This window comes from Dipodomys merriami, unplaced genomic scaffold, assembly GCF_024711535.1.
Source record: "Dipodomys merriami isolate MVZ:Mamm:240054 unplaced genomic scaffold, mDipMer1.0.p SCAF_62, whole genome shotgun sequence".
NCBI lineage: Eukaryota > Metazoa > Chordata > Mammalia > Rodentia > Heteromyidae > Dipodomys > Dipodomys merriami.
Genome location: NW_027206202.1, coordinates 31,971 through 44,933, shown reverse-complemented (window position 1 = coordinate 44,933; position 12,963 = coordinate 31,971). Strand labels below are relative to the sequence as shown.

General features: G+C 48.1%; 1 protein-coding gene across 4 annotated transcripts in view; it reads left to right on the top strand.

The window, feature by feature from the left end:
• The window catches only part of LOC138814912 (synaptotagmin-17), a 49,029-nt gene that overhangs the window by 14,576 nt on the left and 21,490 nt on the right, over positions 1–12,963 (top strand). For all 4 annotated transcript variants that reach the window (XM_070004019.1, XM_070004021.1, XM_070004018.1 and 1 more), the window contains exons 6-7: positions 9,040–9,160; positions 9,610–9,765. In XM_070004019.1, coding sequence (XP_069860120.1) covers positions 9,040–9,160; positions 9,610–9,765 — 277 coding nt within the window. The remainder of the gene's footprint in view (positions 1–9,039; positions 9,161–9,609; positions 9,766–12,963) is intronic.

Here is a 12,963-nt window from a genome sequence, read left to right as displayed (position 1 = left end):
CTGGGCCTGTGCACTGTCCCTAAACTCTTTTGCTCAAGGCGAGCACTCTACCACTTTGAGCCACAGCACTGATTCTGGTTTTCTGGTGGTTCATTGGAGATAAGAGTCTCTTGGACTTTCCTACACAGGCTGGCTTCGAACCACGATCCTCAGATCTCAGCCTCCTGAGTAGCTAGGAGTACAGGCGTGAGCCGCCTGTGCCTGGATCCCATGTGTTGGGTTGTGTTGTTTTAATATTGAAAAGATTTTGGAATGCTCTTCATCTGTTGTTCTCCTAAGAATAGCATTTTGGCCAAGTGACCTTGGGTCATGCTTGTAATCCTACCTGCTCAGGAGGCTGAGATTTGAGGATCAAGGTTAGAGGCCAGTCTAGGCACAAAAGCTCATGAGCATCAGCCATTAAAATGAAAAGAAAAGAGAAAAAAAAAAACAAGTCAAATGAGAGCTTGAGCTTGAGACCTGGAGTTTAAACCAATGAAGGGGACACCCACTCAGGAGGTGTTCCCTCCCCTCCCACCCCCGCCCCCATGCCTCTGGGACAGGGAAGGGGCCAGGCCTCCACCTCTCACAAACCCCAGGAGAGATGGTGGACCTCACTTGTTGCTGGCTTCTTGCTACAGCTCCATAGCTTCCAGCTTTGGACCTGGTCCTGAGTTCCAGGGTCAACAGGAAATGTCCCCACCATCCCAGAGGAGCCAAGCCAGCCCGAGTTGTCATTTATTCTCAGAGTCTGCCGCACTTTGGAGGACTCAGTGGAAGCTTTTTGAGTGGAATAATAGTGTGTTTAGAGCATTAGCTTTTTTCATTTCTTTTTTTCTTTTTTTTTCCAGTTCTAGGGATGGAACCAGGGCTTTGTGCATGCTCAGCAAATTATTGTTGTTGTTGTTGTTGTTATTTGGCAGTATTGGGGCTTGAACTCTGGGCCTTGCATTCTCATTCAGCTTGTGTGCTTGGCTGGTGCTCTTCCTCTTGAGCCACACCCCCAGCTCTGCTTTTTGCTGGTTAATTGGAGATGGAGTCTCACAGATTTGTGGTGTGTGTGTGTGTGTGTGTGTGTGTGTGTGTGTGTGAGAGAGAGAGAGAGAGAGAGAGAGAGAGAGACAGACAGACAGACAGACAGACAGACAGACAGACAGACAGAGAGAGAGACAGAGAGAGAGAGAGAAAGAGAGAGAGAGAGAGAGAATACTGAGGCTTGAACTCAGAGCCTGGGCACTGTCCCTTTGCTGTTTTACTAAAAAAGCCACAGCTCCATTTTCAGGGTTTTTTGGTGGTTAACTGGAGATAAGAGTATCATGTCTCTTACCCAGGCTGGCTTTGAAGTATGATTCTCAGATCTCAGTATCCTGAGCAGCTAGGATGACAGGCGTGAGTCACCAACGCAAATTCTGCTGTCTCAGTTATGCAGTGAGCAGACAGTAGATAGGAGCTGAATTAGTTTTTCAAATCTTCTGTTTTAAAGGCTCACAAAAGAATCAAGAAGGAGATCAGAGTTTTCTCTTGGACGCTTGTACACACACACACACACACACACACACACACACACACACACACACACACACACACAGGAGTACATCGGGCCAGACCAGGCTGTCATCATTATTACCCAGCACCCACAGCTTGCAGTGAGGTGCATTGTGGGTACATTCTACAGGTTGGAATGAATGTTGCGTGTCATGAACATTTGCCTTTCTGGGGCTTGTTTTATTTTATTTTATTTTTTTGTGTCAATCGTGGGGCTTGAACTCAGCGCCTGGCACTATCCCTGAGCTCTTTTGCTCAAGGCTAGCACTCTACCACTTGAGCCACAGTGCCACTTCCAGTTTTTGAATAGTTAATTGGAGATAAGTGTCTCATGGGGACCTTTTTGCTGGGCTGGCACTGGACTGTGATCCTCAGATCTCAGCCTCCTGAGTAGCTAGGATTATAGGCTTGAGCCACCAGCGCCAGGCAAATTTTATTATTTTTGTTTATTTATGTGGTAGTGAGGAATCGAACCCAAGACCTCATTCATGCTAGGCAAGCAGTCTACCACTAAGCCACCTTCCCAGCCCCTGGGGCTTGTTTTGAAAGCGGAAATCACTTGGTGGAGAGGCTTGGAGACCGCTGCTGGCTTAGCGGTCTACTTGGTAGCCCCCTGCAGTTCCAGATGGTCCCCGGCCTGCCTTCTCAGCTGGCTGCTAAAACCAGCCGGATATACAGACACCTCTGGCCATGGTTTAGATGTTGAGATCAATCGCTTCCCGCACGGTCACCGTCATGGCTGAGCCCTGGGAAGGCAGGTTTTAATGATGTCTCTGCTTTAACTTACCCCCTTGCTGCCGTCAGCCTCTGCCTCCTTCCAGTCTCTGTTCAGTTCTGTCAGCCAGCCAGGCCCGAGAGCCAGCACTGGAGCCAGGCCAAAGCCTTTAACAAAGCAGCCAGGGACTCCAAGTTTCTTTCCACATCGTCTTCCTTGTTCCTCTCTTCCTTAAGTAAACATGGATTTCATGCTTTAGACACCCACGTGAGCTGTTACGTGGCGAGTTACAACGTGAACGAGGAGAGGGACAAGAAACAACTTGGATCAACTTCTCTCTTGTGAAGATTTAAAAAAAAAAAAAGCACAGAGAGGTTGAGTGGCTTGTCCATGTCACCCAGCTCCCAGTGACAGAATCAAGATTAGAGAGTTTGGTTGCCTGACTTCCAGGCGGGTCTCGCTACGAGCGCCCCTGCTTTACAACCACAGTGGTTGTGAACTGGCGATGGCTAAGAACACAGACCTGCGAGCCACACCGACCGAGGTTCAAGTCCTAGCTTTGCTGAGGTGATTCCTGTTCCTCTCCCAGCCTTATTTTCCTGTCCTACCCTGGGAGGAGCATACACCAGCAAGCCCTGGCTCAGAGTACAAGCAATTTGGCAAAGCCAATGGGATCCTGGCTGATTCCAATCAGCCACTTAAGTCGGTGTTGTCAGTGGTGACACTTAAGTTTGCAAACCACTCCCAGACCCTTACTGTCTCCGACTTAGAGAAACTGAGGCCTAGGAAGTTTGGGTCTGCTCCCAAGGCCTTGTCTTGGCATTAGCTATAGGAGGAGTCTACATGCAAGCCCCAGAGCCAGTGATTTTGCCTTCAGCCCTCTGGATTGGAGCCAGGCTCGGCTTCTTTCTTTGCAAAATGGCAGGAAAGACCAAGTTCAACAATCAAGGGTTGTCTCTACTGTCGGCTGACAATTCCTGAGGTGTGCCCACACCCTGTAAGGGCCAAGGCCTGGCTCCGTGTCAACTCACGGCTATAATGTCACAGTCATTCCCCAATGATTTCACAGGAATCTTTCCTGGCCATGAAATTGACACAGCTGGTGGGGGGGGGGGGAGTGGAGAGGGGAATGGAACTACTTTGAACTACTCTTGAGCACAACTCTGGATTTCTCTTCAGAACAGTACTGTGTAAGAGAAATTCAGATTTGGGAGTATCTTCCATAAAAGACTCAAAAGAAGCTGGGCACTGTGGCTCACATCTATGATCTTAGCTACTCAGGAGGCTGAGATCTGAGGATCACGGTTCAAAGCCAGCCTGGGCAGGAAAGTCTGTGAGACTCTTGTCTCCGATAAACCACCAGAAAATTGGAAGTGGTGCTGTGGTTTAAAGTGGTAAGGTGCTAGCCTTGAGCAAAAAAGCTCAGGGATAGTACCAAGGCCCTGAGTTCAAGTTCCATGACCACCACCAACAACAACAAAAAAAAAAAAAAAGAAAGAAGTAAAATTTGTTGAACATTGTCTCATAGAATCATTTCCATGTATAATCTATTAAAAAATACTAGTGTGAAATTTTTTTCTGTTATCCACTAAATTCTCATAACTATTGTGGATTAGCTCATTTAGAGGTGTGTGTGTGTGTGTGTGTGTGTGTGTGTGTGTGTGTGTGTACATACACATATATAGTACATATGAAGTATATGCTACAGTTAAGCCCCAGCTGTGGCACTAAATAACGTGTGTTGTTGTGCTATTTTACAAATCTGTGATGGCCTATTGAGAAAAACGAGGGGAAATACAAAAAGAAAGACAGGAAGAAAGAAAGGAAGAAAGAAAGAAAGAAAGGAAGGAAGAAAGGAAGGAAGAAAGAAAGAAAGAAAGAAAGAAAGAAAGAAAGAAAGAAAGAAAGAAAGAAAGAAAGGAAGGAAGGAAGGAAGGAAAGAAAAAGAGAGAGGGAGGGAGGGAGGGAGGGAAGAAGGGAAGGAAGGAGTGAGAGAGGGAGAAAGGAAGGAAGGAAGGAAGGAAGGAAGGAAGGAAGGAAGGAAGGAAGGAAGGAAAGAAGGAAGGAAGGAAGGAAGGCAAGCAAACAAGCATCTGACAAAAGTGTGGGAAATGCAGGCTTAGATTGTGGGTTGAGTTTTCTTTATTTAAACACCCATTCCCATTGTGTGTGTTTGGTAAATGAAGAGACCAAAGGGTTTCCCCAGCAGGTGTGGACAGGGGTAGCAGTTGAGCACGGACAGCTGTCTTTGGGCTCTGGTAGAAGTTGGTGTGTGCGGGGCTGGGAAGATAGCTCAGCGGTAGAGTGCATGCCTTGCAAGCATGAGGCCCTGGGTTCGATTCCTCAGCACCACATAAACAGAAAAAGCTGGAAGTGGTGCTGTGGCTCCAGTGGTAGAGCGCTAGCCTTGAGCTGAAGAGCTGAGGGACAGCGCCCAGGCCCAGAGTTTAGGCCCCACGACCGGCAAAAAATTAAATAAATAAATAAAAAAGAAGTTGGTGAGTGCCCACCTCTGAAGCCCTCTGCCCAGGCAGAGGGAGCCTGCTGGCAGGAGAGCCAATCTCTTGTTTTCCCCAGAACAACGCCTTTGGTCCCAGATTAGATTTGAGCTTGTATTGAAGAGCTGCAGGGGCCAGGGGCTTTGCTGGGAGGAGTCGGAGCAGCTTTAGAGCTGGCTACCCAGTGGCTTCGGGATTCATTTGAGTAATTTACAGACAGTCTATTTTGGTTCTCCTGGGGGCCAACCCACGTGGTTCCACCAAATTAAGCTCATCAGGCTCTTATAAAAAAGGAAACAAGGCTTATTTATTGGTGGTACCCGCCTCCTGTTCCTCCTGCCATATCAGTCTGAGCCTCAGGAGGCTGGACAGAGCGGGAGACAGAATGTCACGCGGAGGTCCCCTCTGGGACTGGCATGTTCAGGGTCACCTGGATTCAGAGACTAGGAAGACAGGTGCAAGCCTGTTCTCATAGATCTGTCAGCTCCTAAATGGAAAATGCCCTCAGGCATCAAAGCTATGGCTTTGATCTTCATGCTGCATCAATAGTCTGTGTGGTAAAGGCTGAATCCCCAGCATGGCACTATTTGGGAGAGGTGGTGGTGTCTTTAAGGGGTGAGGTCTCCTAAGAGATCCTCGGGACCATGCCCTGGAAGGAATGCTAGGGCCTTCCTCTTTTCTCTTTCACCTCCCAGCTATAGCACAGGGACTATCCATGATGGAAAGAAGAAGACTCCCTAGCTGTGAACCAACACAAGCCTTTTCTTTCTGTGTGCTGACAACTGCAGTCATTTTATTACAGGCATAGAAAGCTGCCTAGCACACCACCTCACCTGCCAAGTTCTGTGATTGTAGTTACCTGGGAGCCGAGCTCACTGCCGCTGTCCAGCATTGCAAGAGACGGCTGGGACCACAGCTCACTAGCCCAGGAAAAGAGCGACATTATAGAGAGGAAGAACAGTGTATGAACACTCCTGAGACTATTCCCTTGATGACTCCAGGCTCCTCAATGACTTTTTCGGTTTTGTATTGTTTGAGGCAGGCTCTTACCATGTAGTCCCATTTGTCCCTTGAAGTTCAGATCCTCCTCCCTCAACCTCCCCAATGCTGAGATTACAGGCCTGCACACCGCCACACTGTTTCCTCCACTATCAAATGATTCTAGCAATAGTATCTATTTCTCTGTTGAAGAAAAAAACTAATTAGATGAATCATGTTAAAGCGTGGTGATCAGACTGTCGTCAGGGTATGGTATGAGGACTAAGGCAATGGGATTTTGCCAGGGGGAGGGCTGGGCCTCCACTCCAAATGTGGCCTGGGGAAGCCAGCGTCCAGAACAAGAGGCAACCGGGGCTCAGTAGATCCAAATGACTAAGAGGAAGCGGGAGGGGTGAAGTGGGGGGTGGGGATTCTGGCTAGACCAAGCTTTTGGGATTCTTCCTGAAGCCAGGCCAGGATGAGCAGACATCACTGGGGGGAGGGAGGGCGAGTTAGGGAGGAGAGGGGGAGGAGAAGCCTGCCTCAATTACTCAGGGTGAGCAGACATCATGGGTAAGCATTCTTACTAAGCTGACTGAGCAGAGTTCTTGCTAAACCTGGATTGCACAGGAAAGTGTACAGGTGGGCCTAGAAGAAGGTTCAACACCTGACTGAAGTTTAGCCAAGCAATGAATCTTTGTCAGTTGTCAGGTGGGAACATAAACCCAACATTGCCTTCCTGGTTTTCAAACAAGGCAACAAATCCAGATTGTTTTCAAAATATGAAACATCTTGACTCTTGAATTACATACTAATTAAGAGTAATTATCTGTTTAAGCATGATGCAGGCCACACAAAACACATCTGTAAGTTGCCAATTCACAGCCCTGAGTTAACGTGGGACACTGTTTCTTGTTTGGGGACTAACTTGCTCCCGTATTGGTTATCTTTTGGTTTGACTGCTCATCCTGTCAACAAATGTTTATTGACTATTTACTTCATGCCAAGCATTATTCCAGAGCTGCCATTTGGCAATAATTTGCTGATATGATGGAAGAGTTGGGTTGGTAGATATATGTATGCATGCATACCTATTCATGGCTTGATGGATGAATGGATGGATGGATGGTGGGTGAGCTGAATGGGCAGGTGGACGGATGGGTAAATGGATGAATGAATAGATTAATGGATGGATAGGTCAATGGGTGGAGAGAGATGGGTGTGTGGATGTGTAGATAGTTGAATGGGTGGATGGGGGATGGATGAGAGGATGAATGAACGGATGAACATTTGGGTGGGTGGAGGGGATGGATGATCTTATTCTTTGGAGATATATACACTGACATATTGCAGATAAAGTAATCTGATGTCTAGGAGGAAGTAGTGTATGGGATTAAATGAAGGTACAGGTTAATGGAGGTAGACCATGAAATGGTTTTTGAAGCTGAGGGAGGGTATGGGGGGGTGAGTGGTTCCGTGTGTTTTTCTTCCTTCTGACTGAGTTTTCCAGATTTTTTTTTGGGGGGGGGTCGGTCATGGGGCTTGAACTCTGGGCCTGGGTGTTGTCCCTCAGCTCTTCAGCTCAAGGCGAGTGCTCTACCACGTGAGCCATAGCGCCACATCCATTTTTCTGGTTGTTAATTGGAGTAAGAGTCTCACAGATTTTCCTGCACAGGTTGGCTTTGAACCATGATCCTCAGATCTCAGCCTCCTGAGTAGCTAGGATTACAGGTGTGAGCCACCGGCTCCTGGCTCAGATGTTTTTCTTATTAATGTATACTAGTAGCCCAGAAAGACTTCATGATGATATTTCTATAAATGTGTATAATGAAGCTTGATCAATTTACCTCCTCTGTTTTACAGCAGTTTTAAGAGGCTTCATTATTCTGTTTTCATACACACATACAAAGTTCTTTGATCATAATCACCCCCTACCATGGAACATTGGAGTTAATGTCCAGATCCACTAGAGGCTCATCCTGAAGAAACATCATTTGACAGAATGTTGATACTGTTGCAATTGGGTCAAGTGGGAGTGGAGATTGGTTATGCCAGTCTATTTATTTAAAATGGTTGTATTTTCTACAATGGTGTTAAAAGGAACACAGAGGTGAGGGGCTGGTGGCTTTCGCCTGGAATCCTAGCTATTTAGGAGGTTGAGATCTGAGGATCACCATTTGAAGCCAGTCTGGGCAGAAAAGTCTGTGCGATTTTTTTAAAAAATATATTTTTACTGTAAAGATACTGTACAAAGGGGTTACAGTTACATGAGTAAGGTAATGAGTACATTTCCTATAGAGCATTGTTACCCCCTCCTTTGTTTTCCTCCTCCCATCTCTTCCCTCCTCTGTGAAACTTTTAACTGCAATTACCCACCAGAAAACTGGAAGCAGAGTTGTAGCTCAATGTGGTAGCATGCTCCCAGGCCCTGAGTTCAAGCCCCACCACTGACAACCACAACAAAAAAGAAAAGTAAGGACTCCTGGGTTCTAGAATTTTGGCAGTTTGATATCATGCACTTGAGTACTGACAGCTCTTTCCTGGTGGATAGAGTTGGCATTCAAGAAAACCCTACTGTTCTATAGGAAAGGCCCTTGCCAAGCATTGCCATGGTAACGCGAGAAGCATGGGTCCTGTTGTAGATCAGGTCTGAAGGCCAGCTCTGCCAATTCTTAGCTGGGTTGCCTTGGATGTGTTATTTAACCCCCCCTGGGCCTCAGTCTCCTCATCTGTTACCCTGAGTTCATATACAAATACATCACAGACTCATTATAGCACCTACAGCAGTTATTGCATATAAAGCGATTAGCTTACATACGGCATATTACACTTATTCTTCTGTGACTCACACTTTCTTTGTGGCTGTGACTTTTAAGTCTTCTAAGAGCTGGGGGAAATATCAGCTTTCCTGAGACTGAATTTTTTTATTTTTTTTGTCTGTCATGGGATTTGAACTCTGGGCCTGGACACTGTCCCTCAGCTCTTCAGTTCAAGGCGAGCGCTCCACCTTTGAGCCACAGCGCCACTTCTGGTTTTCTGGTGGTTTATTGGAGATAAGAGTCTCACAGACTTTCCTGCCCGGGCTGGCTTTGAACCGTGATCCTCAGATCTCAGCCTCCTGAGTAGCTAGGATAGGCGCCGTGCTAACAACTTTCCTGAGACAGAATGAAGAAACTAGTTGGAAAGCTAAAAGAAGGCTCCCTTGTCCCCTAGTTCCCTGCCTGCAGCAATCATTTGTGGGCTGCTGGACTCAGCGTCCTGCCTGGTGGGTGCCAGAGGGATAAAAGCTAACAGCAGCTTTCTGACCATTTTCATTCTCTGCAGAATGAAGTGGAGCTGGGGGAGCTGCTTCTGTCTCTGAATTATCTCCCGAGTGCTGGAAGACTGAACGTTGACATCATTCGAGCCAAGCAGCTTCTTCAGACAGATGTGAGCCAAGGTTCAGGTACGGTGTGCTTCCCTCCTGCCCTCCCCTCTTCCCCCTTAATGGGACGTCTGTGCATCTGCATGGGTTTGGGAGATGTGGCTTTTCTGTGTCTGGATTCTACCCACCCCATCCCCTTGCCTTTCCAAACACTTTAGGGGGATAGATGATAAATGCTGAGTGGGCCAGTGACTTGACAGGTGGATGGGAAATGGAGAGATGAATGAATGGATGGATGGATGGATGGATGGATGGAGATATGGAGAGATGGACTGAGAGATGGATGTAAGGAGGGTTGAATGGCTGGATGGAGAGAAGACTAGATGGGTGAGAGGAGGCAGAGGTAGGGAGTTGAAGGGAGGAATGGCCAGGTGGAGAGAGAGGGAGGGGTTGGGAAGTTGAATGAATAAATGGTAGATATATCGGGTGTCACAGTTTCCAATACCCTGTACCGCTGTCCATTTTCTTAGACCCATTTGTGAAAGTCCAGCTGGTACATGGACTGAAGCTGGTGAAGACCAAGAAGACCTCCTTCTTAAGAGGTACCATTGATCCTTTCTACAATGAGTCCTTCAGCTTCAAAGTTCCCCAGGAAGAACTGGAGAATGCCAGCCTGGTGTTCACAGGTAGGCAGCGTTCTAGTCCCTCATCGGCCTAGGTGAAGTACGTGCAGCTCATTGCTCTAGAGAAGAGAAGCTTCTAGAAAGCTGAGAACCTCACGTCTGATGTCCAGCTACCTGGGGTTGAGTCTACTCACCATCTGTGAATTTGTGCAAGACTCACAGAGCCATAGGAGCAAAGTTGCTACACATCTTAACTCTTGAGCTAGATTTCCCACAGTTGCTTCATAGTGACTGAGGGCTTTGGCAAGTTCACGCCTTCAGAGCCTTGGTTTCCCTCTCTATAAAATGTGAACAATAAGTGTTCTGTGCCATGATGTGCCATGAAATAGTCCCAGCTGGGTAGCAAGAACTCACTATCTGGTCAGCTATGACGATGATGATGATAGTGGAGGTGATAATAATGATGATGGTACTGATAGTGGGGGTAATAATGATGATGGTAGTGGTGGTGAAGATAATTGAAGTTGCTTAGTTTAATAGACGCACATGAGAAAACAGGGTTACGTCACTCAGAAAAGAATTCATGATACTTAAGTAGAGCCATCATGTGCCACTGTCTGGTAGAATTGGTAGGTTGTTCATGTTGTCCTTTGTTTTCAGGATGCTTTAGTTGTCTATCACTTGAGTAGCAAATCACCCTAAAATGCAGTGTCTTAAATCAATACACATTTGCTCTCATATTGCCTGTGGCTTAGGAGCCTAGCCATAGCATTGCTGTGTGGTTGTGGCTGCAGATCTCTGACCAGGTTGCCGTGAAGGTGTTGGCTAGGGGCTGCAGCCTCATTTGAAGACTCATATTGGGAGGAGCTGTTTGTAAGCTCTCTTGTGTAGCTGTTGGCAGGATTCTGTTCTTTGGAAGCTGTGGACCAGGAAGTGGGTCATCTCAGTTCTTCTTGATTGGTGGCTTTTAATGACCTTCCTTGATTCCTTGCGCCCCTCCCCCCCTCCAACCCCAGGCTGCTTCATGGGATGACAGGTAATTTCTACCTGTTTGATCAACCATGGGAACAAGAGAGGGCAAGAAAGGGTCATTTTGTAATCTAGTATCAGAAATGACCTTCTATCATTCTTTTCCCCCTATTCTGCTCATTTGAAGTAACTCACTGGGTGTGATGGTTTGGGTATAAAGTGTATCGGCAAAAGGGTTACATGTCATACGCTTGGTCTCCAGCTGATGGCACTATTTTGGGAGGGGGTGAAAACTCCTGGAAGTGGGGCCCAGCTGGAGGAAGTAGATCACTGAGGGGGTGGGTCCTTCAGAGCATCTTGTCCCTGGCTTCTTCCTGTCTCCCTCTCTCTCTTTCTGGCTCCTCCCCCAGCCCCTCCCTCTTCCTTTCCCTCTCTCCTTCCTGTCCACCATGAGGTGAACAGCCTCCACCGCACACCACTCCCACCACCATGTTGTTCTTCCCACATACGTGTGTGTCCAGGCAAACCTAGACCAAACCATGAGCCAAAGATCAGTCCTTCCTCTGTTAAGTTGCCTCTCTTGGGTGTCTTGTCACTCACAGCAGTGTGGAGAGCCAGCTGACATCTCCGTCCAGCCAGTGCTCAGGAGGAAGGGATCTACCAAGAGCGTGGGTAGTGGGAGGTGAGGGTGAAGGGAGACATCTTAGAAACTGCCCCCACGACGGGGGAGTAACTGGTTATCCTGTCATGTGACCTAATCATGGCAGGTATCTCCTGTGTATTGTTGCTAATCCTCACTGTCACCCACCCTGTCCACTCAGTGTCACCATCCTGGGTTTCTTCAAGCACTGCTGTCCATGGGCACCCAACAGGACGCTCTGAACAGTCCCATGTCAGGGCACCTGGAACTGTCCTCTGTGGACAGGGTCTAGACTCCTGGTCCCTGGCCTGCCACTAACCTGAGCCATGGCTGAGGCGTCTTCTGATGAACTGACAGTGTCTTGTCACCTCCACCAAGCAGGCCCCTCCATCTCTGGATGGTTCTGGACTCTCTCAGGGCCTGTCGCCCACAGAGTCTGCTTCCCATCAGAGGACGCCTGCCCGTGTGGGCACAGGGATCCTGGCAGGCTGTGACAGCTGCTCTCCGGATCCTGTTACACACAGCCCAGGGCCACGCTCCATGCTTCTAGGACAAGACAGCGAGAGCAGAATCCTTAAATGGCGGGCAAGGCGGGCAGCAGGACTGTATGAACTAACACAGGTCACAGCGTGAACTGGCTATCTCCCAGTCTTCCTAGACACCAAGGAGTTCCTGTTGTGTCTGAGAGCACATTTGGGAAGCCCTGACAGTTGCATACATCTCCCCCTCCCCAAACTTTAGGACCACCATGGCTGATGTTGGTTGCGGCTGAGTGACACACAGCAAGGTGCACAGAGACAGAGAGCAGAGCATAAGTGTGGGGGCGGGGAGGCAGCCTAGGTCCTGACTCCACCTCCTCTGCCTTGGTGGCCCTGGGCAAGATCCGGGTGCCAGGAAGTGGGAATAATAAACAAGAGCCTCTTGCTTAAGTAGATTAAACGAGAGCAACACCGAGGCAATGCTGAGCTTTCTGCCTCGCACAGAAAAAGGCACTTTATAACAACGGCCTCAGGAGACCTTCCTCCCTTCCTCCTCTCCCTCCCAGTCCTGCCTTTGGCATTCTGGTGTGTATCTCTCCCTTCTCCTCCCCACACATACCCCACAGACACTTTTTGTTCCCCCCTTGGCAAGAAGAAAATTACCCACATGGAGAGGATTTGGCCTTTTCCAGAGCTATTTGAGAAGCCAGGTGCCAGTGGCTCATGCCTGTAATCCTAGCTACTCAGGAGGCTGGGATCTGAGGATCATGGTTCAAAACCAGCAAAGGCAGCAAAAGTCCATGGGACTCTTATCTCCAGTGAACCGCCAAAAACCCAGAAGCAAGCTGTGGCTCAAAGTGGTAGCCTTGAGCAGAAGAGCTCAGAGACAGCACCCAGGCCCTGAGTTCAAGCCCCACAACTGACAAAAAAAAAAGTACTATTGGTGAGCCAGGCACACTGGTTCACACCTGTAACACCAGCTACTTGGGAGGCAAAAATAGGTGGTAGCCATCTAGGCTGAGCTGCCCCGTTCTTGAGTATAAAGTCCCTGAAGTTCTAACTGGCATGATTTGGTGATTGAGAAAAAGAGCTCTCCCCTCTAGCCTGCTGATCTGAAGCCCAGCCCAGGCCTGTGTTTCCAAACACTTCCTAACACAAGTCAGCTTGATGGGC